This window comes from Nuphar pumila, chromosome 2 (genome assembly GCF_984573655.1).
Source record: "Nuphar pumila chromosome 2, dmNupPumi1.hap1.1, whole genome shotgun sequence".
NCBI classification, from domain to species: Eukaryota; Viridiplantae; Streptophyta; class Magnoliopsida; order Nymphaeales; family Nymphaeaceae; genus Nuphar; species Nuphar pumila.
In genome coordinates, this window is record NC_143250.1 from 10,994,984 (window position 1) to 11,021,189 (window position 26,206).

The 26,206-nt window shown below is 35.3% G+C and overlaps 2 protein-coding genes across 2 annotated transcripts; both read right to left on the reverse strand.

Annotated features, from left to right (window-relative positions):
• Positions 1-4,293: 4,293 nt before the first annotated feature.
• LOC149844739 (peroxisomal 2,4-dienoyl-CoA reductase [(3E)-enoyl-CoA-producing]-like) lies at positions 4,294-14,184 on the reverse strand. Its single transcript, XM_089997320.1, has 5 exons — positions 13,764-14,184; positions 7,808-7,967; positions 5,837-6,006; positions 5,524-5,746; positions 4,294-4,565 (listed from the first exon to the last, which is right to left on the reverse strand). Exons 1-5 carry the CDS (start codon positions 13,947-13,949, stop codon positions 4,411-4,413), a joined length of 894 nt encoding a protein of 297 aa, XP_089853446.1. The 5' UTR covers positions 13,950-14,184; the 3' UTR covers positions 4,294-4,410.
• A 4,560-nt stretch (positions 14,185-18,744) lies between these two features.
• LOC149844740 (14 kDa zinc-binding protein-like) lies at positions 18,745-25,940 on the reverse strand. Its single transcript, XM_089997321.1, has 6 exons — positions 25,848-25,940; positions 25,607-25,699; positions 24,810-24,896; positions 24,443-24,590; positions 19,525-19,642; positions 18,745-19,061 (listed from the first exon to the last, which is right to left on the reverse strand). The coding sequence occupies exons 1-6, from the start codon at positions 25,895-25,897 to the stop codon at positions 18,994-18,996; spliced, it is 564 nt and encodes a 187-aa protein (XP_089853447.1). The 5' UTR covers positions 25,898-25,940; the 3' UTR covers positions 18,745-18,993.
• Positions 25,941-26,206: the final 266 nt, after the last annotated feature.

Consider the following 26,206-nt stretch of genomic DNA (forward strand, 5'->3'; position numbering starts at 1 on the left):
CGAATATCAGCTTTCGTATTGGCCTCGTTAGTTGCAACCAGAGTAATCCTGGTTGGCCACACTGGGAAGCCGTAAAAAAAATATTTTGATATTTAAAAGAAACTATAAACTTGAAATTATGTTTTCAAGGTGATTCTTTAGAATTAATTGGATACTCTGATGGTGACTTTGCAGGCAACATATATGATAATAAATCTACCTTTGAATATGTTTTCCACCCGGGAGGAGGAGCAGTTTCCTAGTACTGTAAAAAATATGGTTGCGTAGCTCAACATACTGAGAAAGCTGAATATATTGCATGTAATGTAGCTGCCACATTTGCCGTTTGGATAAGCTGCTTCATTAATGATTTGAAGCAGGAAATAACCAATGGGTCACTCTAGATTTATTGTAATAATCAAGCTCTCATCTCTCTTATGAAAAAAAGAATCGATAATTCAAAGAGTAAACATATAATGATAAAATACCATTACATTCATGATATGAATGAAAGAAATGAAATCAAAGTCAACTACTTATCTATATCTGATATGATTGTTGATCCTTTAACAAAAGGCATGTCAGAGGAGATGTTCTCAAAACATGTATCCTGTATGAGATTAAGGTATCTCTAATAAGGACATGTGTCTGGACGAAAAACTCAAATTATAACTCATTACAGGAATGTTGATGCAAGAAAAATACTCCAATAATGAGAGGCTAAATCCTGCATCTAAGTTTTGTTCCGCATGGCCAAGTGAGAGATGTTGAAAATCGTGGCCATGCTTCACAAAGAATCTTATCCGTTAAAGAGAGAGGAGGGTCCACTCTCTCCTTAACAGATGAAACTGTCCTGGATCAGGTCCTTATTAAAAATGATCTTTTTATTCTGAATAAGCTCAAGGTGAAACAACATAACATATTGTTGGGGTAAACGGCTACCTAGAGGGAGGTAAACTCTCAGCAACCCTCTTCTATAATTTGAAGATGGATTACTTACCGACATACAAGCGTGAGTTAAAACCCCCTTTAAAGCAGGTCGTTTACGAACCGATCTCAATCCCCTTTGTTGTTCCTTTAATCTCGATCCTTCAACCAGGTCTTGGTGCCAGGTGCAATTTCTTCAGGTTATAAATTCAAAAAAATAAAATTGGCAACAAGACCCACATTCATGGTTTAAGCTTTCGGGCGCATAAAATATTGTCAAAGCGTGGGAAAAAATGTGAACCCATTTGGCTTGGATTCGATCAACCCATATAATAGTTTTAGTTTGTTTTTTCCCATAGCACATTTATAGTATCATTCTTATGCAGGTTAGCAGTACTCAGGATATAAATGGTTTGGATTAAGATTGGATGCGGCCAATACCACATTCAATCAATCGAATGTTGGCTAAATGGATTCGAGCTCTGATGGTGACAAGCTCATGCTAGATTCAATTTTGCATGTAAAAGGATTCGGACCCTTGGGGTAAGGAGTAAGCCCCCACAGAGTTTTACATTGTCATGGAACAATGACCATAAGTAGGCAGAGCCAGCGCAACTAGGTCTCTGATCCTAGAGGTGGTTTCCCTATGTAAATATCAAAAAATGTAAAAAGATTTAGATATCTGCTAAATTCAGACATTTCTCAGATTTGGTAGCAAAAAATCAAAATCATATCCACATCCAGTTATAATCAGGTTTTGTTTTGGCTTACCAAATATAACTAAATGAAATCATGGATATCGGATAAAATCCAGTTCATTGATATCACTAGATAACACATTTCTGCCCTTCATGTAGACTCAAGTGGGGATGACAAAAAAGTCCCCATGAACGTTGTAATGCTAATCAGACCTGGCTTCCCCCTTTCCTTTTTGTTTTTTCATTTATGATCCTACTTTTGCCTAATATCCCCAAAAGAGCTAATATTTTTTAAAAAGGATTTTCAAAACCCAAATTTCATTGAAAGTTTGAAACTATCAATTAGACACTGTAATTGGATTAACCCAAGTTAACCCCTATTGCATAAAATTTACTGCACAGTACCTATTGCATAGTAAAATAGGCAAATTTCACCTTTTTGAACCAAAGTTTAAATTAACCTTTTTATATGAATCTCAACCATGAAATTAATTTCAAATCTCTGTTTAGCTGTTTTAGTGAAATACTGGGCCATAAAATGTCTTTTCAAAAAGCACGGAGCCCTTTTTGAAATATCATACAAAATTGAACCCTTAAATAGAAGTTTTGCCCTTTTTCAGAGGGAACACGGATCCCATCATTTGAAATAGAATGGGATCCATCATATATTCAATCCTAACCATTTGGATGGATAGTTAGGCTTAAATGTATGATGGATCCCATTCTATTTCAAATGATGAGATCGGTGTTTAAGAGAGAAGGAAAAAAGTGGCACCTCAGTATTAAGGAGACGGGGGCAATATGATGGCACAAATATTTGTGCATTAAGCACAGCCCTCCATCGGGCCTTGGGCCCCACAATTGACAGGCCCTGTCACCAAGATGGAGGGTGATCAGGTGCTTAATGCACAAATATTTGTGCATTCATATTGCACCTAATCTTTTCCCACTATCAAGGGTATAACTTAAGCTGCTTGTAATCATACTCTTTTTTTTTAAGAACACCCTGCTAACCAACGAGGGCTCCGTTTGTCTGGCAGGAGCTGGCAGGAGCAGTTAATGCACGTCACCTTGTGTTGTGACGTTGCAAGTTCCAACCACATGGTATGGTTGTATAACTGTGGTAGGGGTCAGACTAACCCCAGCTTTCTCTGCATAAAAAAAAAAAAAAAGAACACCCTACTAAGGCTCCATTTGGCTAATTATTGTCATTTTTTTTCTGAAAATGCGGCTAATTATTGTGGTTGTCAATGTACCCACATGTAACTCTATAGCAGCCAATGGCGTGTTCTTTACAATTCCTCTATTGGGTTATGATCAAAGGGCGTTTGGATAAGGACCATTGACCAGCAATTTTTTCAGCATCAAAAGGTGATTCCCAACAAGCTTTGGCCTTCTCGGAGTATGTGCCAGTGTTTTTTTTCTTTTCTTTTTTCATGAAAGCGGGTAATCTTCAAGTAGGGTGACTAAAATCGAGGCCCTCATGGAGCCCACCAGAGAAAGGTATCTGAACACCCAATGGAGGGGTTAGCACCTTCCTCCTTAAGCCTGCTGCCGCTTGGGCTCGGGTGTAAGTGTGGGTCAATGTTGCCAAGAAATTTCGATCTAATGAAGGGGGCAATTTAGACTCCTTACAAAATCCTCCGAGTAAGGCTCGATTCAGCCTTAATTGAGTTTGAATATATATATATATATATATATAGAGAGAGAGAGAGAGAGAGAGAGGGTAGTAGCTGGTAACCACGGGATTTTGAAAGGGTTTTTTTCCATGTATTATTTAAATTTGACCATACAGATGTGTTCTGTACAATCGATTTACTAGAAAACATCACTTGGACTCACATGTATAGTCAAAATTAAGACAAACATGAAAAAATACCCTTTGAAAACCCAGTTAGCTAGAAAAGTGGTTAGAAGCTACTACCTTTTCTCTCTCTCTCTCTCTCTCTCTCTCTCTCTCTCTCTCTCTCTCTCTCTCTATATATATATATATATATATATATATATATATATATATAATGAGTAAAAATCACTATTTAAAAAAATCATAAATAAACCATAAACCCTAAAATGCAAGAAAATAAATCATAAATAAATTAGAAAACAGTAAACTACAAGAAAATTAAACCATAAAATAAAAAAACATAATTAAACCATAAAATTAAATATAAAATGTGTTAATTCAAATTTTAATTAAAGATATTTGTTTCAAAGCCCTAATCAATGAAAATCAAAGAAAAAACTCTAATCAGTGAAAATCAAAGAAAAACCCAAATCAATGAAAAAAAAAATTAGAGTAAAAAAAGCCCTCATCAAAGAACCAAGAAGGGGAAGAGAGGGAGAGAGGAAGGAAGAAGAAAAAAAGAGAGTAGCTCCTCCTGCCGGTCGCCACCAGTTGCTGGATGAGAGAGAGAGAGAGAGAGAGAGGCAGAATGATGGAGGGTCAGGGTTAGACCCCTTCTGCCAGTTATTTTTTTTAAGTAATGTTCCCCTATCCCATTCTCATTGAAACAAGGCGGGGGGGGGGGGCACAATATTTCACTGTTCCATGGGCACGGCGGATGATTGCTTCCGCACGGAATGCACAATCAAACAACCCCTTAATGAGCCAAGCCGAGCAGCCCAAGCTCAGCACATTCAACTCGTTTACCAGCCCTAATTATCACTTTGAAAAGGATGACACACCTGATTAAGCTCGAGACCTACGAGCAACAGTAGGATCAACAGCTTTTATTGAAATATTCCATGATGTTCCAGCAAAAAGATCTCGCTCCACTAATATGGTAGGAAGATAGCTAATATGATTTTACAGTTTGCTAGCAGGTAATCCTGTTGATGATGCTCTGGACCTTAATTCAACAGCACGGGACAGTTCTTTGACAGCCTCTTTTGCAATGTGGCGTGGCCGACTTAGCCAAAGTCCTCCATCAACAGCCAGTGTCGTCCCATTAACATATTTGCCTACATAAATAAACATCATGCGTAACATGATATAAAAATAATGTGTTGAAAACGTTACAAGAAATCTATCAAGAACCATCAAAAAACATTTTAAGTTACAACTGAAAATTGGCTCAACTTATGGCCCACAGGAATGAACTTATCCGAAATCTGGTGAAATGATGAATGCTTTTCTCAAGATTGGCTCGGTATGGATCTGTCTCCCAGTTCTCTTGCTTGAATTGTGGACAGATAATTTTTTGAATGGGAGTGGCAGCCTACTTGGATAGTTAATCTTTTGGAGATAAATCAGGCTTAAGAAAAGCTGGAGAGGGTCCATTAGTGATAACTTGCATTGAGGCTCCAGCCAAGTTTTACTCGAAAAATGATGAAATACTTCATTCAGATGGGCAATCTTCCTAAAACTCTTGACAAAATATTAATTTGCCAAAATGGTCAAGCTTTTTAATAGAACAGATCTGATAAAGAAGAAAACCAGTACCCTTCATCTTTTTTATGAGTTAATGATGACTACAGCAGTTGATGCTTCAATCATTAAGAAGAAACCAGCGTGGCAGCAATTACATGACAATAGAACTTGACAAAATTGACTGGATTGATTCGGCAGGAACAAAAGGATAAATTGAAAACATCTTCAAAGATGAAACACTGACTTTACATATTGAACAATGTGAATGATTGGAATTAGTATCAAGCTCAGCAATTAAACAGAAATAAATATTTGAACAAGCATTTGGAAGAGAATATTTTGGTGCAATATTGGAATTAGTATCAAGCTCGGCAATTAAACAGAAATAAATATTTGAACAAGCATTTGGAAGAGAATATTTTGGTGCAATTGGAAACATATAAGGTTCTTCATGTTTGTTATATACAATTTTCTTCCATCCTCGATTTATGAATCATGTCTACATGGAAGAGATAAGAAACAAAAGAGTAACAGAAGTGAACAAATTACCAGCATCTGATGCAAGATAGAGGGCAGCCATAGCAATGTCCCATCTCTCCCCAAGTTTATATAAAGGCATGAAGTCTTTAAATTGGCCCTTCATCTCCTCAGGCGAAAGTTTACTCATACCAGGAGTGTCTTCGATAGGACCAGGTGCAATTCCATTAACTCTAATATCATAATCTGTCCCCCACTCAAGTGCCAAGGACCTGGTAATACTATCAACAGCTGCCTGCAATGGAACTACATAATTATAAAAATAAAGCACAGAAAACATGCAAACAGTTATTCAAACAATAAATTCATGTTTCATGTTATATACCTTGGCAGCAGAAACATGAATTTGATACCATGCTGCAGTATAATGAAGAGTAGCACTTATGTTCAAAATAGTGCCACCTCTTGATGGACCCTTCCCTTGTTCACCTTTCTTCAAGTACTTTAGTGCTTCATGGCACATAGTGAATGTGCCAACGGAGTCTATGTCCATAACTGCAAAAGACTTGCATGATATTCATATTTAGCTCTGCAATCACATTTAGCCTTACATCCATAATAAATCTGGTAACTGTTTCATTAGAGGAGGTTGAGTTCAGGAAGCAAAATACTTTACCTGGAAGAATGAAAACATATAGCTGAGGGCCTTATCTATGAATATCAGAAGAATTTGAAGACAAACCAAATATGGACAAAAATGCACATGAGAGCTGTTAATGTAGACGGCCATCCATGAATGTCAATACATTAACCACAAATTTATACTCCTGAAAAATTGTAAAATGACATGGTAGTTGCATGCATTACTTATGATTAATTAGGGTATTTTTTAATTCTATAAAGAGCAATGGCGCATTTATTGAATATATTTTGGAAATATGCAATGTCTTCTGATGTGTTTTCATTAAAAAATCATATAAATGCCCATGTTTGGTGGCCATTAGGGCATGACAGCATAATGTCATTCTTAAATTCATTAAGGATATAAATTCCTGGTGAACATGTTAACATCCAAAGATAGCTGTGCAAATTAACAGCTCCCAGCATTATATATATATATATATATATATATATATATATATATATATATATATATATATATATATATATATATATATATAGTGACGCAAACATGATAAATTCATTTTTTTAGCTTTTCCGGTGTTTTTTTCGTGACTCCGACCCAATGGATGTGTTCGGCATGGTCGATTTACAAGGCATCGACACCTGGATCATGTGTTTTCGATGAAAAAATGATATTTGGAGCCTCAAAAATTTATAAAGATTTTTTACCATTGATTTTTCGAACCATATAGAAACTCGTCCATGTGTTAGAATCGAAGGTCCAAAAGCAGATCCCGAAAAAATCAAGTTCATAGAACACATCTGTATGGTCAGAATTTCAAAATAGAATGAAAAAACCTGAAAAACCCATTTAGCATGTTTGCATCGCTATATATAGATATAGATAGAGATAGAGATAGAGATAGAGAGTCACTAAAATATGTTTACTGGAAATATGTTTACCGGAGTGTGAACGGAGATTTTTTTCCTTAAATCTCACAGTACGGATGTGATCTACATGCCAGGTTTTATGGGGACCGGCTGATTATGATGCATAAGCAGGATCCTTTTAGGCTTGAAAATCAATGGCTCAGAATCCTCATAAATACCTAGTTCACACACTGGTAATCATATTTTCAGTGAATATATATATATATATATATTCCAGGGATCGGGTACCACCAATAGCAAATCCACCTGAAGCCAGATCCGGTGGCAATCCCTGCAGTGAACTCAATTGACCCACTCTAGGTGCCATCTTGAATGGATCACCCTTCCCTTCCAAATATCCAGCCTAGCACTGGAAGGACAATGCAATTTTGGACAGATGCCCAAAAACAGATGGTACAAACACTTTTAGACTCAGTTTTAACCAAGAAACAGCCTCCATTGACCAGCATCATTATTGGTTTGGCCATAAAATAGAACGATAGTAAAAAAAACTGAAGAAAAAGTAGCAAATGCACAATGGGAAGTACTTTAGCAGTAGTTGGAACATATTCAAGTATTCAACCATTGGTTTGTAGTCATAAAAACACACTATCTAGTTACTATTCCATTCATATCCAAACATTATTTAAACACAATCTAACCATTAAAATCAGAAGTATATAAGTAAATAAAACAGCAGTTTTTATATTTTTATTACAGTCTAGACTCTAACATTAAAATCAGGCGTTCATTGTTTCTATCTTCTCTGTTAATGGTGCCATGAGAAAAGATGTTTTATAACCTGTCCGGAACCCATTAGGAGATAAATCTTCAGATGCTACTAGGAAATTCCCAGCAGCAGCATTAACAAGTATATCCAACTTCCCATAATGCTTGACAGTTGACTCTACAACTCTTACTGCATCTTCCTTCTTGCGCACATCACCCACAAATCCAATGGCCTGCAAAGGGCACAAAAACAAAACCTTGACTTTAGAGTTCTCACATCCAGTGACTCAGAATAGAGAGTTGACAAAATGTGAATCAGTATTCTAATGGTAGTCATGCATATCAAGGTGTCATCAATAACATGGCACCTGCAATAATTGTGAAACTAGCGTTCTATGTACTGAAGGTGAATCATAACTTTCACAAAAAGAATCTTGAAAGAAAAGCAAGGAGAATTGTTGCAGCCAAAGGTTCTTTTTTTTCTTTTTCCTTTTTCCCCTTTTTCTCTTATTATGTCAGCCTCTAAAAAAAAATTCTGCAGCCAAAGGAGATCGTTCCTAGTTAGTTAAGATGTCCCATGCCAACTTACAGTTATCCCCTATTAATTTAGAAGAATCACAACACAATACACAAGATACGTACTGCAGTACAACAAAACTCATGTCACATATAACTGCCATAACTCATAACTCACCCCTGCCAAAATTTACATACAAAAATAATGAGCCGACAATTCTGCCCTTATATGTATAACAGCCCCTCCAAAAATTGCACATAAGAACAAACTGTTGGCATTGTTCTGTAACAGTAAGAATTAAGACACTCACGGAAGAGCGGACCTGAGGTTGAACATGAGTAGTTATGCACGAAATCGCCATGGACAGATAATCTTCAACAGCCTTTTGCCTTTCTCTGTGATTTCTTGTTTTCCAGAAATCTATGACTGTATGCACTTACATGCATTTTTCATCATACTTAAAACTGGGCCCTAGGGCCATTTTTATATTCTTAAAAGGAAGCTAGATTGGTTCATGAATCATGTCCAATGGAGAAGTCCCTTCAACCGCAAGGGTTACAACCTTTGACACTAAAATGTAAGGCCCTTTGAGAGAGGATGCAACCGTTGAAGTGGCCTCCCAACGGTTGTCTTATGGTCACGTCCTTACATCTCCCACTTGGCCATAAGGGACAATTGTACTACCAAGTTTACTCTCACTTCAGGGTTTTACTTTGGTACACTTATGTTACTTGTATGCTTAGTCACACATTCTGTGGATTTTTCATACATACCTCATAAGGCTTTTATTACCGGTATGTTAGTCACGCATTTTGCGGATTGTTCATACGTTCCTTGTAAGACTTTTATTCATAGATAATTGAGTCTTCTCTTACTGACATGCCTTAAAAAGTCATTTACTTTCAGTCTTACTCATAAACAATCCACTTGCTATCTGTTTTTCATTTTCATCATGCACCAAACAAAAAAAAAGGTTAATTCTCTAATTATGAGACATAATTAACATGTCATTGTATTGTTTATGATATTAGTTGTTACACTAATCATCATCAATGTACCTCTTATGAAGATCTAAAATTTTATACTTATCCCAAACTTGTCATACTATGCATAAAACATACTTTTCATAATATCTTGAGAATAATTATCTTCAAGATATAAGAGTTTTCATGTTAACATGCATATTAAGGATTGAGACTTATTCACATATACTACAAAATTTTCATGACATCATGAGGTCTTTTCTGATAGATTTTCACCATCATGATCTAAGTCATGTCTATCTCACATAGATATATGAAATTTTCAATCATTTTTTTATCATAACCCTTGATGCAAATAATGTACTAAACTTATGCATTTTAATAAAGCAAACAAACATATACTCTTATCTATAATACCACCATGGTGAATTTTCAGCATGCTTTTGCTCATACATCACATATCGACAACGTTGTCTTATCTCATATAAGCTTATATGTACAAATTGGTCAACTAGGGTCTCTTACAACTCTTCCATGACCTCCAGTCATCTTGTGCCAACATTGCACATACTTTGTAATAAGTCATATCCGGACTTATAGAACACATACCATTTTACTTGTAAACCAAACTCCCACTATCCAAGTGCATCATTAAAAATAACAAAGAAAATCAACATTGTGTGCATTCACCACATATATATAAAAATATGTTTTTATCAGGCCTTATCACTTCCTTATCATTTTGAATAGATATATATCTAGATTCAAATCATCATGAATTGGTCTATCCAATTCATATTCCACACAATGCATTGACCTTATGATATTCAATTAACTTTCCACAAACCATTTAAAGGGCTTAATCCATGATGATTATTTATCATCATTATTCACATGGAAAAGCAAAACTTAATTATGCTCCTACTTTTCCATGAATATCACTTTATCAATGCAAAGCATCACATGTCAAACACATGTATTATTTCTTAAAACAAAATACAAGTCCTGTAATCAATTTGATATGAATTATATTCAAACCCGATAGAAAAATCTTTTTCATCCCATCACAATGATTATGTCAAAGGCTATAAACTCATTTTTAAGACTCTTGACATATCTAATGAACACTTCTGACTTGAGATATTCTCGTCAAGCCAAATAACCTTATATCATTCAAAATTTGACTATCATCTAAGTCAAACAGATATAATACCATATCCAGACATAGAAAGTATCCACTTGGTTATGCATTCTATTATAGGTTATGCAGAATTTGACTAAAGTCTAAATTCACGTTATTAACATTCTCATTCTAATGGATTCATACGAGTCATAAAATTTACTTGAGAAGTTATCATCAAGTTAAATTTTGAACTTCATGTAAGGCTAGAAAGCTCAAGCAAAACCATGGGTAAAATAGGATTTAACTATAGTCTAAATTCATTATATACATGAATAAAAAAAATATCCAACACCCAACTATTCAGACCCATTACATGATTTTATAACAAATCATGAACCATTCATAAAACATAACCCTCAAGATATTTTTGAATCTTATTATGCTATTATGGATTTTACATATCCACGCCAACTTGAGATATTATCATCAAGACATTCAAAATAGACTTGATACAAGCATAGAGTTAAGCAACTCTATATGGATCTGAACAGATTATATATCAAGTTAATTCATATACTTAAACATGAGTCACTATGATTTGACTGTAATCCAAATCACAATTTTTGTATGCTTAAAGACAAAACTTATTCAGTTTTACCTAATCTAGATCCATCATAAAAATCTAGACTAAGCTGAATTCATTTATCAATAAGATCTAAGCATGAAATACCAATAAAGCATATTCAACACAAGATGCAGTGTTAACAAAACATGCAAACATGCAACAATCCTGGATCACATGTTGTCAATTATAGATCCACATCCAACTGGATACTCTTTTGATCAAATATAAAATTTGACCAAGGTTATCCATAGCAGATAGGAAAGTAAAACATTCCATAATTCCATTATGCTTATCTGGATCCATCTTCAACCTGGATCCTGAATATATAGAATGAGTTTAAGCCAAATTTTCAGTTTTCAATTCTCTTTATCAAGCACATGAGATTTAACCCATTCAGTCAAAATTAATTATCATTGACTTGAACCAATTAATATTCATGGTTTAGAGGGATTGATGAACTTTGGCCTATTTAGTTTAAGCCAAGAAGATCTAATCTTTAAACACTGGATTCTATTTGGTCCAACTTGACCAAAAACTGGTTCAACTAGATCAAGTTGTCCCAATTGGATCTATTAAAATCCAATCCAATTTGACTGAATTTGATTCAGTTCATACAACCTCGAGTAATCCATTAAAGTCAATCCAGATTGAATCATCAGAACGTGTCTAAGTAAACTTGCTTGATTCTGATCTAATTACAATAAGCATGATTGAGCCTCATTCAAACCAATTTAGTCATACAATCCATTAGGCTTGAACGAATATACTGAATCCAAACTGATTTAGTATGAGATGCATGATTTGAATCAGTCCGATCAGATCTTCTAAGTTCAACCACTTCCCAAATAAATTCAATTTGGTTTAAATAGATACAAACAAAGTTCACTAGATCTATTACGATCTAACCTTGGATTAATTCTATCAAAAATGGATTTATCATTTTCAAAACGGAGTCATCAATCCTCCCAATTTCACAAGACCTGATCTAAATGAATCTTATTAAATTCATCAAGTCTTATTAGGCCAAATCATCATGATATAATCTAAAATAGTATCTCATGATGGATCTAATTTGGTTACTAATACAATTCAATTTGGAATTGATTATATCCAATTTTGGATCAATATATACACCCCAATCCAGAATGCATGATCTGATCCAAAATGATTGAATAAATCCAATCCTAGTATGGTGATACAATTTTAATGAATGGTTATCCAAATTGTTCCTTAGGACTAACTAAATTGCATATATGTTATTTTTACATCTCATCAATACATTTTTCAAAGTTAACATGACACATAATCATGTATAAGCATCCATTCAAAATACTCAATTGTCCTTTGTTGCTTTATATACAACATAATATGAATTTGATTATAATGGATCTCAATAATTGTTTTGGGTCTGGATGAACTCAAAATTGACCAAATCCATACCCATAACCAATTTTATTTCAGTTTGATATGATGGCCTTACTAAAACCAAGATTAGTTTGTTTGCCATTTGCCTAAACATAGAAAAATACTAGGATTAATTAAAAAATGTTTCGTCAACTAGTAATTCTAAAAAATTATCCCACAAAAGAGTCAATTTATGTGTTTTGTGATTATATTTTACTTTAGGCATGCAACAAAATAAACCAATATACACATAAAGTACTTAATATCATGCAATTTCATCAAATTAAAGCACTATAAGGTTTTTAGTAGAACCCTTTTTCTGTAATTTCAGAAAAGTCAGAGATCCTGTTTTGTAATAAATAGCAAACCAAAACCCTTTCTAAGATTTTTTGATGTTTTCAGAAAAATATAACTACTTTTCTGAAATTTCAGAAAAGTCAAAACATGGTTTCTGTAAAAATAACAAATTTGAACCTTAAACAATAAATATGAACCTTTTCTGGATGGAATAGAAAAATATAAACACTTTTCTGTAATATCAGAAAAGTTAGAAACCCTCTTTTAGAATATTTCAGCAGTTAAGCTTATCACTGAAATTTCTAAAACCAGAACCTCTAACGTAATATCAGAAATTTTCTGTGTTAATCAGAAAACTTACATACTGTTTCGAAATTTCCAGCAAAAAGTTTTGTTTCTGGAAAATTTATAAAGCAGAACCACCGAACTGAAACCTCAGAGGATCCAAACAGGAAATATTAACAATATAACTCAATGTTTTGCAAATTAGATAAGATAATAATTAAAAATGAAAAAGAAACTGAAAGAGGGTTTCTCGACCCTTCTTTCCCCCAAAAAAAAATCGAAGGAAGAAGAGGAAGGCCGAGGGTAACCCTAACCCTCTATCGTCCTTCCCTGGCGATGAGACAAAGGACTTCCGACGGCAACGGGCTACCTGGGAGGTGGAGAACGGCGACAACCCCTCTCACCCCAACTTGTGTCGCCTCCTCTTTCTGTTGTTCAAGGTGGTTCGTGTCTAGGTTATAAGTTTCACTCAGTGATAGGGGCGGACGGATTTTCGCGTGTAGAACTAGTACCGAAGACTTGATCTTAAGTGGATCAACTATAGCTTGAAAGATATAGCGCTTATACAGGCGTGCCTATGATCGTACCTGATTCAAGCTCAGTTGACTAACTCACGAAGTGAAGCAAACTTTCCAACAACAAAACCCAACATTAGAATTCTTGCTCCCTCTAGTGAGAGACCCACAAAACGAATAACACGTCAAAAAAATAAACCACATATTACATTAACTCTTCTGAATAACTAAAAATTTGACAAAACCAACATCAGAATTCCTGCTCCACAGAGAGAGGTACCGGGATGCCTTGGGAGCGGAGGGAATCGACGGCGGCGTCGAGGACGTGCTGGCGGCGACCCATGATGGCTATGGAGGCGCCGTGCTTCCCAAATTGGGTGCTGATCTCGAATCCGATGCCTGAGCCACCACCGGTGAGGAGCGCCACCTTCCCCTTCAGTATCGTCTCCTTGAACGGCGACTCCATCGCCCACCACCACCAACCACCTCTCTCTCTCTACAGAGCAGCAGCTACAGGGGAACAGAGAAATTGAGAAAGGAATGCATTTAGGAGTGCAGATCAGGCCTGTTGAATCATTAACCACCCACTTTGCTGATCTTCCATATCGGCCGTTGATCGTGCGGCCCCACCTTTATGGCGGCGCTTCACGGAGAGCACCCGCGGCTTGGGACATCACTTTCACGCAAAACAAACCACCCGTAGAAAACTTCTGTCCCAGCGGGGGTAGTCATCCATTTCGTTTTTGACGCAAATATAAGGCGGAGACTGTCCATCCTCCTTTCTCATTTCCATAAATTACCTTCTCAGTGCCATTCTCCCAAACAATCAATAGCGTAGTAGTTCTACCAAATTTAAACCCAAATATATAATTTCAATCCCACCTACCAACTCCCCAAGAGAGTTAGAGGTGCTAGTTCAAATGCAACTAGCACATTTTTTTTTTCGTTTGATAAGCATGGAACAATCTTTGAAACTGATTAAGAGAACTTGGTTTGGGTCTGATTACATGATTGATCTAGTTCCAAATGATAGGATTTAACACAAATGGATCAGATCCAGGGAACTCATTATCCCCTCTTAGGTGCCTGAAATGACAACCAACCATTATACTCACAAATCTTAGGGCACGTTGCATGATCCCAAATGGAAATCCACTCTCACAATTGTTAGAGAATGACTCGTTTACCTCAATTCTGTTCTGACAATTGAAGCACATGCAAGTAAACATGAGAAAATGAGAGTGAGATTCCCCCACCAACTTAGGGGCTATTTTGTTCACTTATGTGATTCAAAATCACACCGTCCTTTTTCCAAAGCAGTGAAATTCCAAAACAAATTAGGGAGCATTTTGTTCACTTACTCATGATTCAAAATCACATTGTCCTTTTTCCAAAAGAGATTCAAAATCAAATTAGTGGCTATTCAAAATCACATTGTCCTTTTTCCCAAGCAGTTAGATTCTTTTTTTTTTTATATATATTTACAAGGAGAAACAACCCCCAAGATAGAAAACTTAGCCGCGTTGGCTTTGCCTGTTGTACTTACGGTCGTTGTCCGGGCAGCGTAAAACTCCATGGGCTTACCCCTTTCCTTTAGGGAGTCGCCACACTTCGGCAGTGATATTTGAGATCTCACATTGTCGAACCAGTGAGTTGAATTAAGTGAAAGTTTGGTTTGCTAGGCCACATGCGACTCCAAATCAAATTTGATTTGTAGTTGTATGAATCATAATCACATGTGATTATGATTCTCATGGAAATGAAAACCACTCATTTTCTAATATTTGTTTAGCAAATGCCAATGAGATTCATTCTTTCATTTGCATGAGTCCAAAATCTCATGCAAGCACATTGGATTTTCTTGGCAAGGGAAAATCCTCTAACCACCTTAATTTTTTTTTAACTTAGAAGAAACTTAGTATAATTTAAGACTAAAACAGTAGAGAAAGCCCCAATCCATCAAACAATTGTCTAAAAAGTGATATTAAATAAACACATAAAACTTTTGGAAAAAAGAAGCTTTCCCACACACATATCCTAAGTTATCCCCGTGTATTTTTATCTAACTTTTGAATTTGTTTCAAATATTCAATTGTCAGATTCAGCTAAATACACCTTATTAACAATCGGATTCAGATTCAATTTGGAGTTTTAATCTGAAACCGAATCCCAGTCTAAACTGAAACCAAGACTGATTATTTTATTAGCTATTTTAAGCTAGCCGGATCTCACTTTGATACTAACCATTGGAATCTGACTCTGATTAGACAATATACGATTAGTCAGGATTTAGTAAACCTACATCCTATGTCACAGGTGGTGTGTCCCTAGTGACACGATCGAACACATGGACAGAGACACTATGGATAATATTTTAATTTTATTTTAATGTTTTAAAGTATTATCTCATTAAAATGCATTTTTAACATTTAAACATCAAAATTTTAGTTTTTTATTAATTAAAAATTAAAAAATCTATATCCTCATTTTCCACTTTCCAAGAAAATCTAGAAATTGTGATGCGTCTTCATGTACTACCTTTGAATAAAATCTGACCTATTCAGTCATGCCCCAAAACCATCTCATCATTAATCTTGTCTTAGTGTGTGCCTATAAGTTGTTCATATTTGTATCTTAGATAAATAGCTTTGCTAAAACACCAAAATGATCATTTACAGAGCATTTGGGTTCTAATGCTCGACTTTCTTGTCAAAATATTTTGTGAGCATCTCTCTAAATTCTTGCTAGGTTTGTCAAAATTCTCACTCTAAAAACAATAATAACTAACTACAACTTTAATAATTAGGTTTATGAGAAGTTTAAAAAAAAATAAAAATGTCATTCTCGGAAAAGACAACATAATATATTTGAAATCACATTTGCAAACTTTATTTGAACAATAAAACGAACCTTTCAAATTGCGGTATATATATATATATATATATATATATATATATATATATATATATATATATATATATATAAGATGATAAAACTGATTTTAAAATACATTGTAAACCACTTTGCAAACTCATGAGCTAACATTTCTCATTTTGTTAAACTTTTATAAAATACTTTTAAAATATCCGATTTACAATTCAATCGAAAGTCCGAAGGGTTAATAAATCCTAATTTTAGTTGGGTTGATAAAATCTCTCTGCACTTCAAATGGGCTAATAATACTAGCGGTGGCGGATTTCACCACCTATTGGATATCCAATTAGGCCAAAGATTCCGTATCCCTTTTAGAAACTCCTATGAGCCATTGACTGCTGCAGGACTTCATCTTTTTAATTGACTATGTCAAAGGGCTACTTGAATTCTCAGAATTAAGTCAACTGGGCCATTAAATCTTAATGACAAACCAAATGGGCCGATTATCCCGATAAAGTTGTCGAAGGTCTATATACTATCCGGTCAATGATCCACTCCGAATATTTAAATCCAAACACTTAAAATCAATAAGAACAATATTCTTTCAAAATAAAAGATTTTGAAATGAACTTTCATATGATTTTTAATGCCAATCTGATTTTCTCAATAACACAGTTTTAAATCAGCTTGAAAATGATAAAATAAAAGTAAAATGATACTTAATATAATATCAAAGATATAGCTAATCACTTTTGAAACAATTTAAGAAATTTGATGAATTTTCAAAATAATTTTAGAAAAAAACAGTTTAACTGAAATCTAATGGTTTTAAATAATTTTTAGAAACCAATTTAACTTGAAAGAGGTTGCAAAGCCATATTTAATAACAATAAAACCTTTTGATTTTTTATAATTAGTAACATTAGAAAAGATAAAGTTGAAACCAATTATTTGGTTTATAAGACTTACATTCAAATTACAATGGAAAAAATTAACTTTTGAACATTAAAAAAAAACTATAAATCACTTAATTCATTGGCTTCCAGTAACTAATTTATCAAAACTATAATCTCATTATCAAGAAACTAATTTAGAAAGTCTAAATTTGATTACAAAAATATGTGATTAATTGTTGACTTAATTGACTTTAATTATGAAAACTAAAATTAATTATTCAAATAATTAACTTAAGATAATTGTAATCATAATTATCAAAACTATAATTACTTACAAAACTAAATTTAAGAAAATCTAATTACTATAAATAAAATTAATCACTTACCTAAAATCTCAAGCTTCGCAGGTGGGACCAACACCTTCGAGCCTCATGCTCCTTAGCCCCATCATTCTCTCTTCTTTTTTATATACTATCAAGCTTTTAAAAAAAACACTTAAAAACATACATTTTAGTAAACAAACCAGTTCATGATAGACTCATGATGGGCTCACAAGCCGAACCCGAGGGGGTGTACCCTTAATGAGCCAAGCCCGAACAGCCCAAGCTCAGCTCATTCAACTCATTTGCCAGCCCTAATATTAACTTTGAAAAGGATGACACACCTGATTATGCTCAAGACCTTCGGTTGTGGGGTTGGGACCAAAGATACATGGAGACCTATTCTGTAGGGATGTAAACGGGTTGGACTCTGGTTGGATATAGGCAATACTAAGTTCGACCTCAGGAGATCTGACTTAATCAAATTCAGAGTTGGACGAGGTCAGCTAAAACAGAATCTGTATCCGACTAACTTAAAATCCAACAGTTGTAAGTTTTCTGGACTCCGATTGGGATGCAAAACTCAATACAGAATCCGAAATATGATTACTAATTGGATTCAGATTCAAAGTCGGACGTCGGATAAAATCCGACCCGATGACATCCAGACACATTTTCGGAAGTTTAACAAACAAACAAGGACCTATGTCACAAATATAGAGGATACGAGGACACCTGACACGAGCTCAACTCACAAGTTTGATTTTTTTTTCAAAAAATAGGACACTGGGACACATGTTTTTTGAAATTTTAATCAATAAAAAACTAATTTTTAATATTTTAATATTAAAAAATACTATTTACTGAAACATTACTAAAAATAATAAACATGCTGGTATAGATAAAAACACAAAATATATTTAAAATATACATAGGGGATATAAATAAATACATGAATAATATAAAGAAACTCTGCAAAACTGTTTTTATCAAGTTAGTATATCACATATTTTCAGTATATATCGACATTTTCAAAACATTGGTGATATTTATTGGCTTAACGAGCTTGCAACTGTTTTTCAAGTTGGCATCAAGTTTGCATTTTATTGGTACTTCAAGGAGCAACCTGCTGTAAACCCCATAGTAACTTGTTACTCTTGACGACCTGGAATTGAATTGAAAATCTCCCAGCAATTTGATTCCCAATCTTTACACTTTTCATTACAGTAAGTCTGTAATGATGAACATGTCTTTCACTTTAGCCCAAAAGGCAGATGCCAAATCACAAAGATTCCACTCAATCAGCAATAACCATGAACTATAAATGAACAGCGAATTCCTTCCAAGAGGAAAAAAGTTCTGATGCCAGCCAGCCAAAGTTGAAATATAAGGGAAACATCACAACCCAACATAATAACAATCAGCCTGGTGGCCACTTCATCTGTCTTCCACCAAGTATATGCAGATGAAGATGATAAACTGCCTGACCTGCAAAGACGAACTTCTGACATTAGATTGACTACTGATAACTTGATCTAGATCACAGTCACTCGCTGATATTTTGAAAATATCATGAATTAATGCCATTTTAAGGGAAGTAAAAAATATCGACAAAGTAATGTGATATTATTACGATATTTTTACAATGTCTTGAAATTTTTCTTATTTTTAGATATTTTAAGCCTAGTTTTTCTATTTTTTATTTTATTTTTAAAACTTTTCAATGTTGCTTCTTTATATGTTTGCAAGAAAAAATAATACAAAATCTATTATTTACTATCTTTCTTATTACTATTTATATATTTCATTTTTTAAAACTTCCAAGATTTTCCAAAAAAAACACCACTTTTTGAACAAAAAAAAACTTCAAGAAAAAACCTTGGCAAGAAATTGCGAGAGCAACATTGGTGACTATAATCTAGATATAGAAACAAACATGATGCATGCTTACATCCATCAGGGCCATTGTTGATTACTACTCGATAACCATTTGACAGGCCCTCCTTCTCAGCAACTAGCTTTGCAGTGTAAAGAAGATGACCCAATATATCAACATGCTGCGGTTCAGCCTGAAAGAGGGACAGTATGATGGTTAATCACAGCTCAAAGAGACTGTGAGAGATGAACAAACAAATAAAGCACAAAAGCAATTCATATTTGCATGTATGCATGTGTACATGTGTGTATCTGCAAGTGTAATTGTGTGTGTCATCATTGATGATCAACAATTGTGTAACATAACCAGCAATATTGTGAACCAGCAAACATCGGGCCTACGGATGAAGAACAAGCTTGTAATAAGTGACAGTATAAGAAAAACATTCATGTTTAACTTTTGGAGTGGCTGCATCATGCACCAGAGCCTTTATGCAAGGTACCAGCTGAAACACTGCCTACACCCATAAGATGGAGACTATGGAGGTGAAACAGAATCTTTGAATACATAATAAACAAAAATAAGAACCATATATAATGTGTTAAGCATAAGAAAGAGCTCAAAATCTACATAATTTTTTTATACTTCGACCAATTATACATTTGCTAATTGATTTGACAACCATGATGGCTTCTAATGAAGAATTGAACACATTATTTCAGGTAAATGAAACAACATATATTTATCTATGAGATGCTTTCATCCTTTCCAGCGTCAAAATTCCATCAGTTGATCTCTTACGATTGAATAGAACATCTTATTGCCCTCAATTAAGCTGATCATAACTCCACGTCTACTACACATGCCCATGGCCCATGATTCACAATCTAGTTGGCTTAAACTTTCCCAACAAGAGGCAGTGCTCTATGCACACCTTTGTGGAAACTATACTCAAGAGTATATTTGCTTGTGCCTCATCCGCTACAAAATGATCCATCTGGACATTCACATGCATTAGATGATCATGACCGAAACTGCCAACTCAATCAAGAACTAAGTTGATCCAGTTAAATTTCCTCTTTCAGGGTTCATAACAAAAAACAAATTACAGCTTCAAAATCTCTGACTTGCAATTTCTGCCACATTCTTGGAGGATCAGGCAACCCAACTCAAAGAACCACAAAACAAAAAAACAACTCTGAAAGTAGCCAACTTTAGTTCACTTAGTTTTATGACTGGACCAAAATATTCGGCAACATTACTTAGAGGACCAAAATATTCTTCATGGTACCCATCGCATTTCCATGGTAGTTCAAGCCAAGATATTTCTCACTACAATAGTAGCTGCCAAAGTAAAGTTAGAAAATTTTGAATTTTTCCCAACCAACCAAATTCACTAATGCAAATCAAAGGTAAATTATTATGGGCCTTCCACAAAATGGTGCCACAGAATCATCCTATTGCGCTAAGAGAGACCAAAAATCTAAAACAATCTTCATTGCAAGGTAATTTTAAACAACATAAAGATACCATTCTATAAAAGACTGCATAATTCCAAATGTCATTCTCTAAGACATCATCTGAAAAAAATGCAGAATGCAGGTAATTATGACAAATTACCTCATAAAAACCATTAAATAATAATATTTTTTATTATTGTCAAAAGGCTGCAATTTACATGGCTGCAATCCAGGAAAATACATACAAACCAAAACAAAATGCCCAATAATTTTTATGGTACTGTTCAGATGATGCTCAAAACCAGTTTAAAACCTGGTTTTGTGCATCCTCTGGATCAAGTCAAAAATCTTGCCGACATATTCAATTTCTTGCGAATTAAACGAGATATAATCACAAAACGATATATACCTGAATAAAATGTGATATTTTGAAAATACCGCTAAAACTGAAGATCTTGCGATTTTAGCACCAGATTTTGAAATTTGCGAAAAATTTGTGCCACTCCTTTGATGGTGTGATTTTTTTTTTCTTTGTCAGCAGTCATTCAATGCTGCCCACGGATGGCAACGGCTTTTCAAGACAAGAACCGAGGAGCCAGGATCAGGTGCCATCACATGGCAAACTTTGAGTGTGCCTCTGCACCTGGCTGCCCTCCATCTGCTTTTGGGCCCCACCACTGACAGACTGTCAGCCAAAGATGGAGGGCACCAGGTGCAGCGGCACACTAAAAAATGTGCCATATGATGGCACCTGATCTTGGCTCCGAAGCCAGTGGAAAGCACACTCATTTTATAACAGCTGAGGGGGTGTTTCCTCCCATACACCTTGGATATGGGACTATTCAAATAATCCATTAGACTGTAAACAACTTATGCTTTTTTCTAGGGGAAACTATGTTATATGTTACATATCATCTAAATTTCCCTCACCCCATTGCTGAAGCCACCTTATATTATATGGCATTTCGTAAATGCCCTTCACCCCCATTGCTCAAACTACCTTATGTCCCCTTACCTCTCTCTCTCTCTCTCTCTCTCTCTCTCTCTCTCTCGTTTTTGGATTTTCTGGCTAGCCACCAGATGGAAAATGGTCAGACATCCATGACCATTTTTTATAAAAAAAATATTGAGTTGTCCGGCCATTTTCCAGCCAACCACAGGTCCGAAATGGGCTGGCCAGTACCTCTCAACATGACCAGTAACAGCCCACCATTTTCCAACCAGTGGCTGGCCAGAAAATGGCAGCCAATATTTTTCTTTTTTTTTAATCTTTTTGGAGTTTTAGAAACCCAAACATGATTTTTCAGGTTTTGGGTCATCCAAACAAAAATATCTGGTTTTTGGCAAACCAGATTTATCACAAACCTGGTTTTGCCTCTTGTCATCCAAACAGGGCCTATGAGTGTACATAAATAAGGAGATTTCACTTCTCATTTACATCATACAGCTCTTTTGGCTTCATTAAGCACTGAGTTGATTGTTTGAAGGTGGGTGATACATTTAACTTTTCTACATAGAAGGCACTTGAATATTGCAAAGGGATTCATAAAAAGAAAAAGAAGAAAAGAATATCTCAAAGCCAAGCTGTGGAAACCCAAATTCATGTTGAAATTACTATTAGATTATTTGATTTGATTTCAAATGAAGACTATAAATCCCACATAAATTTGGACTGTGAAGTACTTCAAAATCCAAAGATTGGCACATCTGGATATTTGATGGTTTTTGACTCACACCATCTATGAAAAGGATCTTAAGAAAGAAAAGTTAGAATGAAAAATATCACTAACTAAATAAATGTTTCTCAACTGCATATTTCCATTCTTGAAGTAGAATATTATGAGTAAATGAGTTACATAAACGTTACTTTTGCACACGATAATTGGGGTTGAACCAGAATCCTTTAAATCTCTGAATAAAGAACGTGATGCCTTTCAGTCAATGAAATCAAGAAAAGAATGTTCCTGGAAAGTCCCTGTGAATTACATCAAAGTTTGGTCATGCAGCTGAAGCTGTTAAAGGAACTAAAGGGATCATTTGATGCAGATCGGCTTCTTTGCAAGGCACATGAGAAAATGATGGATATATTAGCAGGAAAAGCTATGAAATAAGCATTGCAAACAAAGAAGAGACAGACCTTTGTGAAACAAAAAGACTTTCAAAATTTGACAAATTGAGGGATATAATCAGATTGAGGAAGTGGTAGAAAGAATAAGATCAAGAGACAAGAAAACAGGAAGTTATCCTGAATACATTTGAAGGACATGATATTGACCTAAATGTTTTCCCTGAAGAACATTTAGAGACTGAAGCCAATCGTTTCAAAAGCATACAATCAGCAACACCAGACTCAAAGATGTAAAGTTTTTCCATCCCTGTGTTCATTTAAAAGAATAAAGATTACATGAGAATTCTAAAAGATGACCCGAGTTAAACAGGATTGACATAAGATAGAAGGAACATGTTGAAACAAATCCCCAATCTTGGGTCAGGAGTAATATTGATGTTCAGCATAACACAATCCAAGGCACCATCCACTTTAAAGCTAAAACATGCTGCAAATGAGTAGTAGCATGTCAAGCCATATGGATCAACTGATCAATCACAATTTCATATTCGCACAAACATGATCATGCTTCCATGAATTTTCTCTAACTTTTCTCCTAATTAATTTTTTGCTGATTTTTCAGTTCCCTCCATCTTCCCTTTTTTCCTCTCATGGTCTTGGGGGTTAATGATGGTCTTTCTAAGATCAGATGATCTATAGCCATGCTTCTCATTGCCAAACACTGCAACTTCCTGCTAGTTTGTGTCTGTCTTCTTAGCTTCATAGACACATTCATGTTCATCTTGTTAACCACATTTGGATGACTGCTAGTCCTATAAGTCTATTATTCTTAAGCAACTTTCACATTAGGGATTTTTGCACTTCCACCTAACACCTTCTATTTTATCCTCTCTAATTTATATAAATATTATCAATGAAACCTCATAGTTATTGTATCTCTATGCTACTTTCATCCCCTCAGAAAATGAAAATGCTCAGCCTGAATGGTTTTGTCAAAGGAAACAGCAATCTGTATCATTTCCATATATTCCGAGTGATACAGCCGATTTTTTTCGTAACTTCAACTTTGCCGCTATGTGAAGAAGTCATCAAAATTAACAATAACAAACCATTAATTGATGTAAATCTCTACCAAATGATCTTATGGGGAAAGTTCATGAAATATAATCAAAACTTGCTGGAATCACTAACAAAGAGGATTTATGAGAAGATGCATTCGACAAAGTATATTTGGAATTGACTGAACGAAAGCATTTCAAATGCTATTTTTTATCCTACTACATGTGACTACTGACTTGCAAATATTTTTTACCGGGGGAGAAAAAAAGAAAGCTATACTTGAAAGATGGTGGTCACATATAGCTTATAGATATCTCACAATATTCTTAATGAAACACTTCCATATAAAACAAAAAGCCAATCATGGTTACAAAAGGAACAAGAAACTAAAAAGGAAAAGGAGAACCTTGGAAAGTTGAGTCAATCCACCCCTAAGCTTGGGAATCAGCAGAATATGACTTGGAGATTGTGGATTGATATCGCGAAATGCCAAGACCTTCTCATCCTCATACACTATAGTTGAAGGAATTTCCTTTGATATAATCTTGTCGAATCTGAAAATAAACAAAATACCATACCAGTTTGTAGCAAAAGTCACAGGATAACTATTTGACGCATGGATACAGAAAATTAAATAGAAAATTCAAAAATCAAGATCTGTCCTACTATCAACAAGAAAAAATGCATAAGAGAACACCAAAGAAAATTTAACCAAATGAAGGGGGAAAAAATTCAAAAGAATGCCCATGTTATGATATTGAACTTCATTCTACATTGTGGGAGCTCCACTTTCTGCACTCAATGCGGCCGCTTTCGCAGACGCCTCTTCGTCACCAGATGCTCTCGGGCGAGTCAGATATCTAGACAATACACGAGTAAGAATCAATCGGTGAATTTAAAACTCAATTCCAAAAGATAGCTGAAATCTATGATGTCATGCCATACGAAAAGAAATCGCCAGAAAAAAGAAAAACAAGAACCAGCACTTGTTACAATTCACTACATCTCCTGTAAATTGCTCATTTTCTAAAGAAAGAACTACCTCACAGTTTCAAGTAAGCGATTGTGCTGTTATAAAGCGAACACATACTGAACATTTTCACTCAAATCAAACAGCCAGGAGAAGAACTAGCATCTAAGCCTCTGTTTGGGAGCCTTGCATTGAGATGGAAACACCATTCCAATGTGCTGCCAAATTATGGTTTTGTTGCCAAAACGTGGTGTTGAGGATGGAGTTGCCAAATGCATCATCTTGTGAATGGTATTCAAATGTGGTGTTGAGGATGGAGTCGCCAAAAGCATCATTTTGTGAATGGTGCTGAAATGCGGTGACTATTGGGGCTGTCAGCTCCATTCCCCAATGCAGTGTTTTGGCAACATCACTGCTCCCAAACAGTCAAAGAGCATGAGGGCAGTGGGAGAAACCTCAACACACCTCCGATTCAAGGCTCCCAAACATAGCCTAATCGAAGCTAATAAAGATGGAAATCAAGGCAATGCGAATTAAGGAGGTAATCGAACGAATGTTGGAGACCATTCGTGTGAAATGTAAGAAAGATGGTTGGCTTACCTCGAGCGATGAACGGTACGAACAGAAACTATTTTGGGGAAACGGATTGCACGGACTAATCCAAATTGCGATGCTCGGAGGGAACGACCATTGCTGCACGAAACCAACAAGAGAGAGAGAGAGAGAGAGAGAGAGAGAGAGAGAGAGAGAGAGAGAGAGAGAGAGAGAGTTGATAATAAACAATATGGGCATAAACGAAGAGAGAGAGAGAGAAGCAAAAACGGGTTCGATTTTGTAGTACCGGAAGAGGAAAGAAGAGGAAGAGCAAGCAGCGGCAATGGCGAACGCCATCGGAGTGGCGAATGGTGGGACTGGACGCAGAGCACGGACAGAGCATAAATGGGCACTTGGGAAAATGGTATGCTGACTCTTGAGTGAGTTTGAAAAACAAGCTCCTAGAAAATATTTCTGCCATTGCGCACGATTAGTTTTTGTTTTCCGTATTTATTCTTACCTTCTTCATTGAATCGTATAATACCCCCATTTTTTGGTTTCGTGGCAGCGGAACTTGACCTTTGGGTTCAACTTGGTCAACCGATTAACCGACATGATTCACTGCTACCATAACAAGTCTGCGCTATGCATGGTTTTGATTGGAGC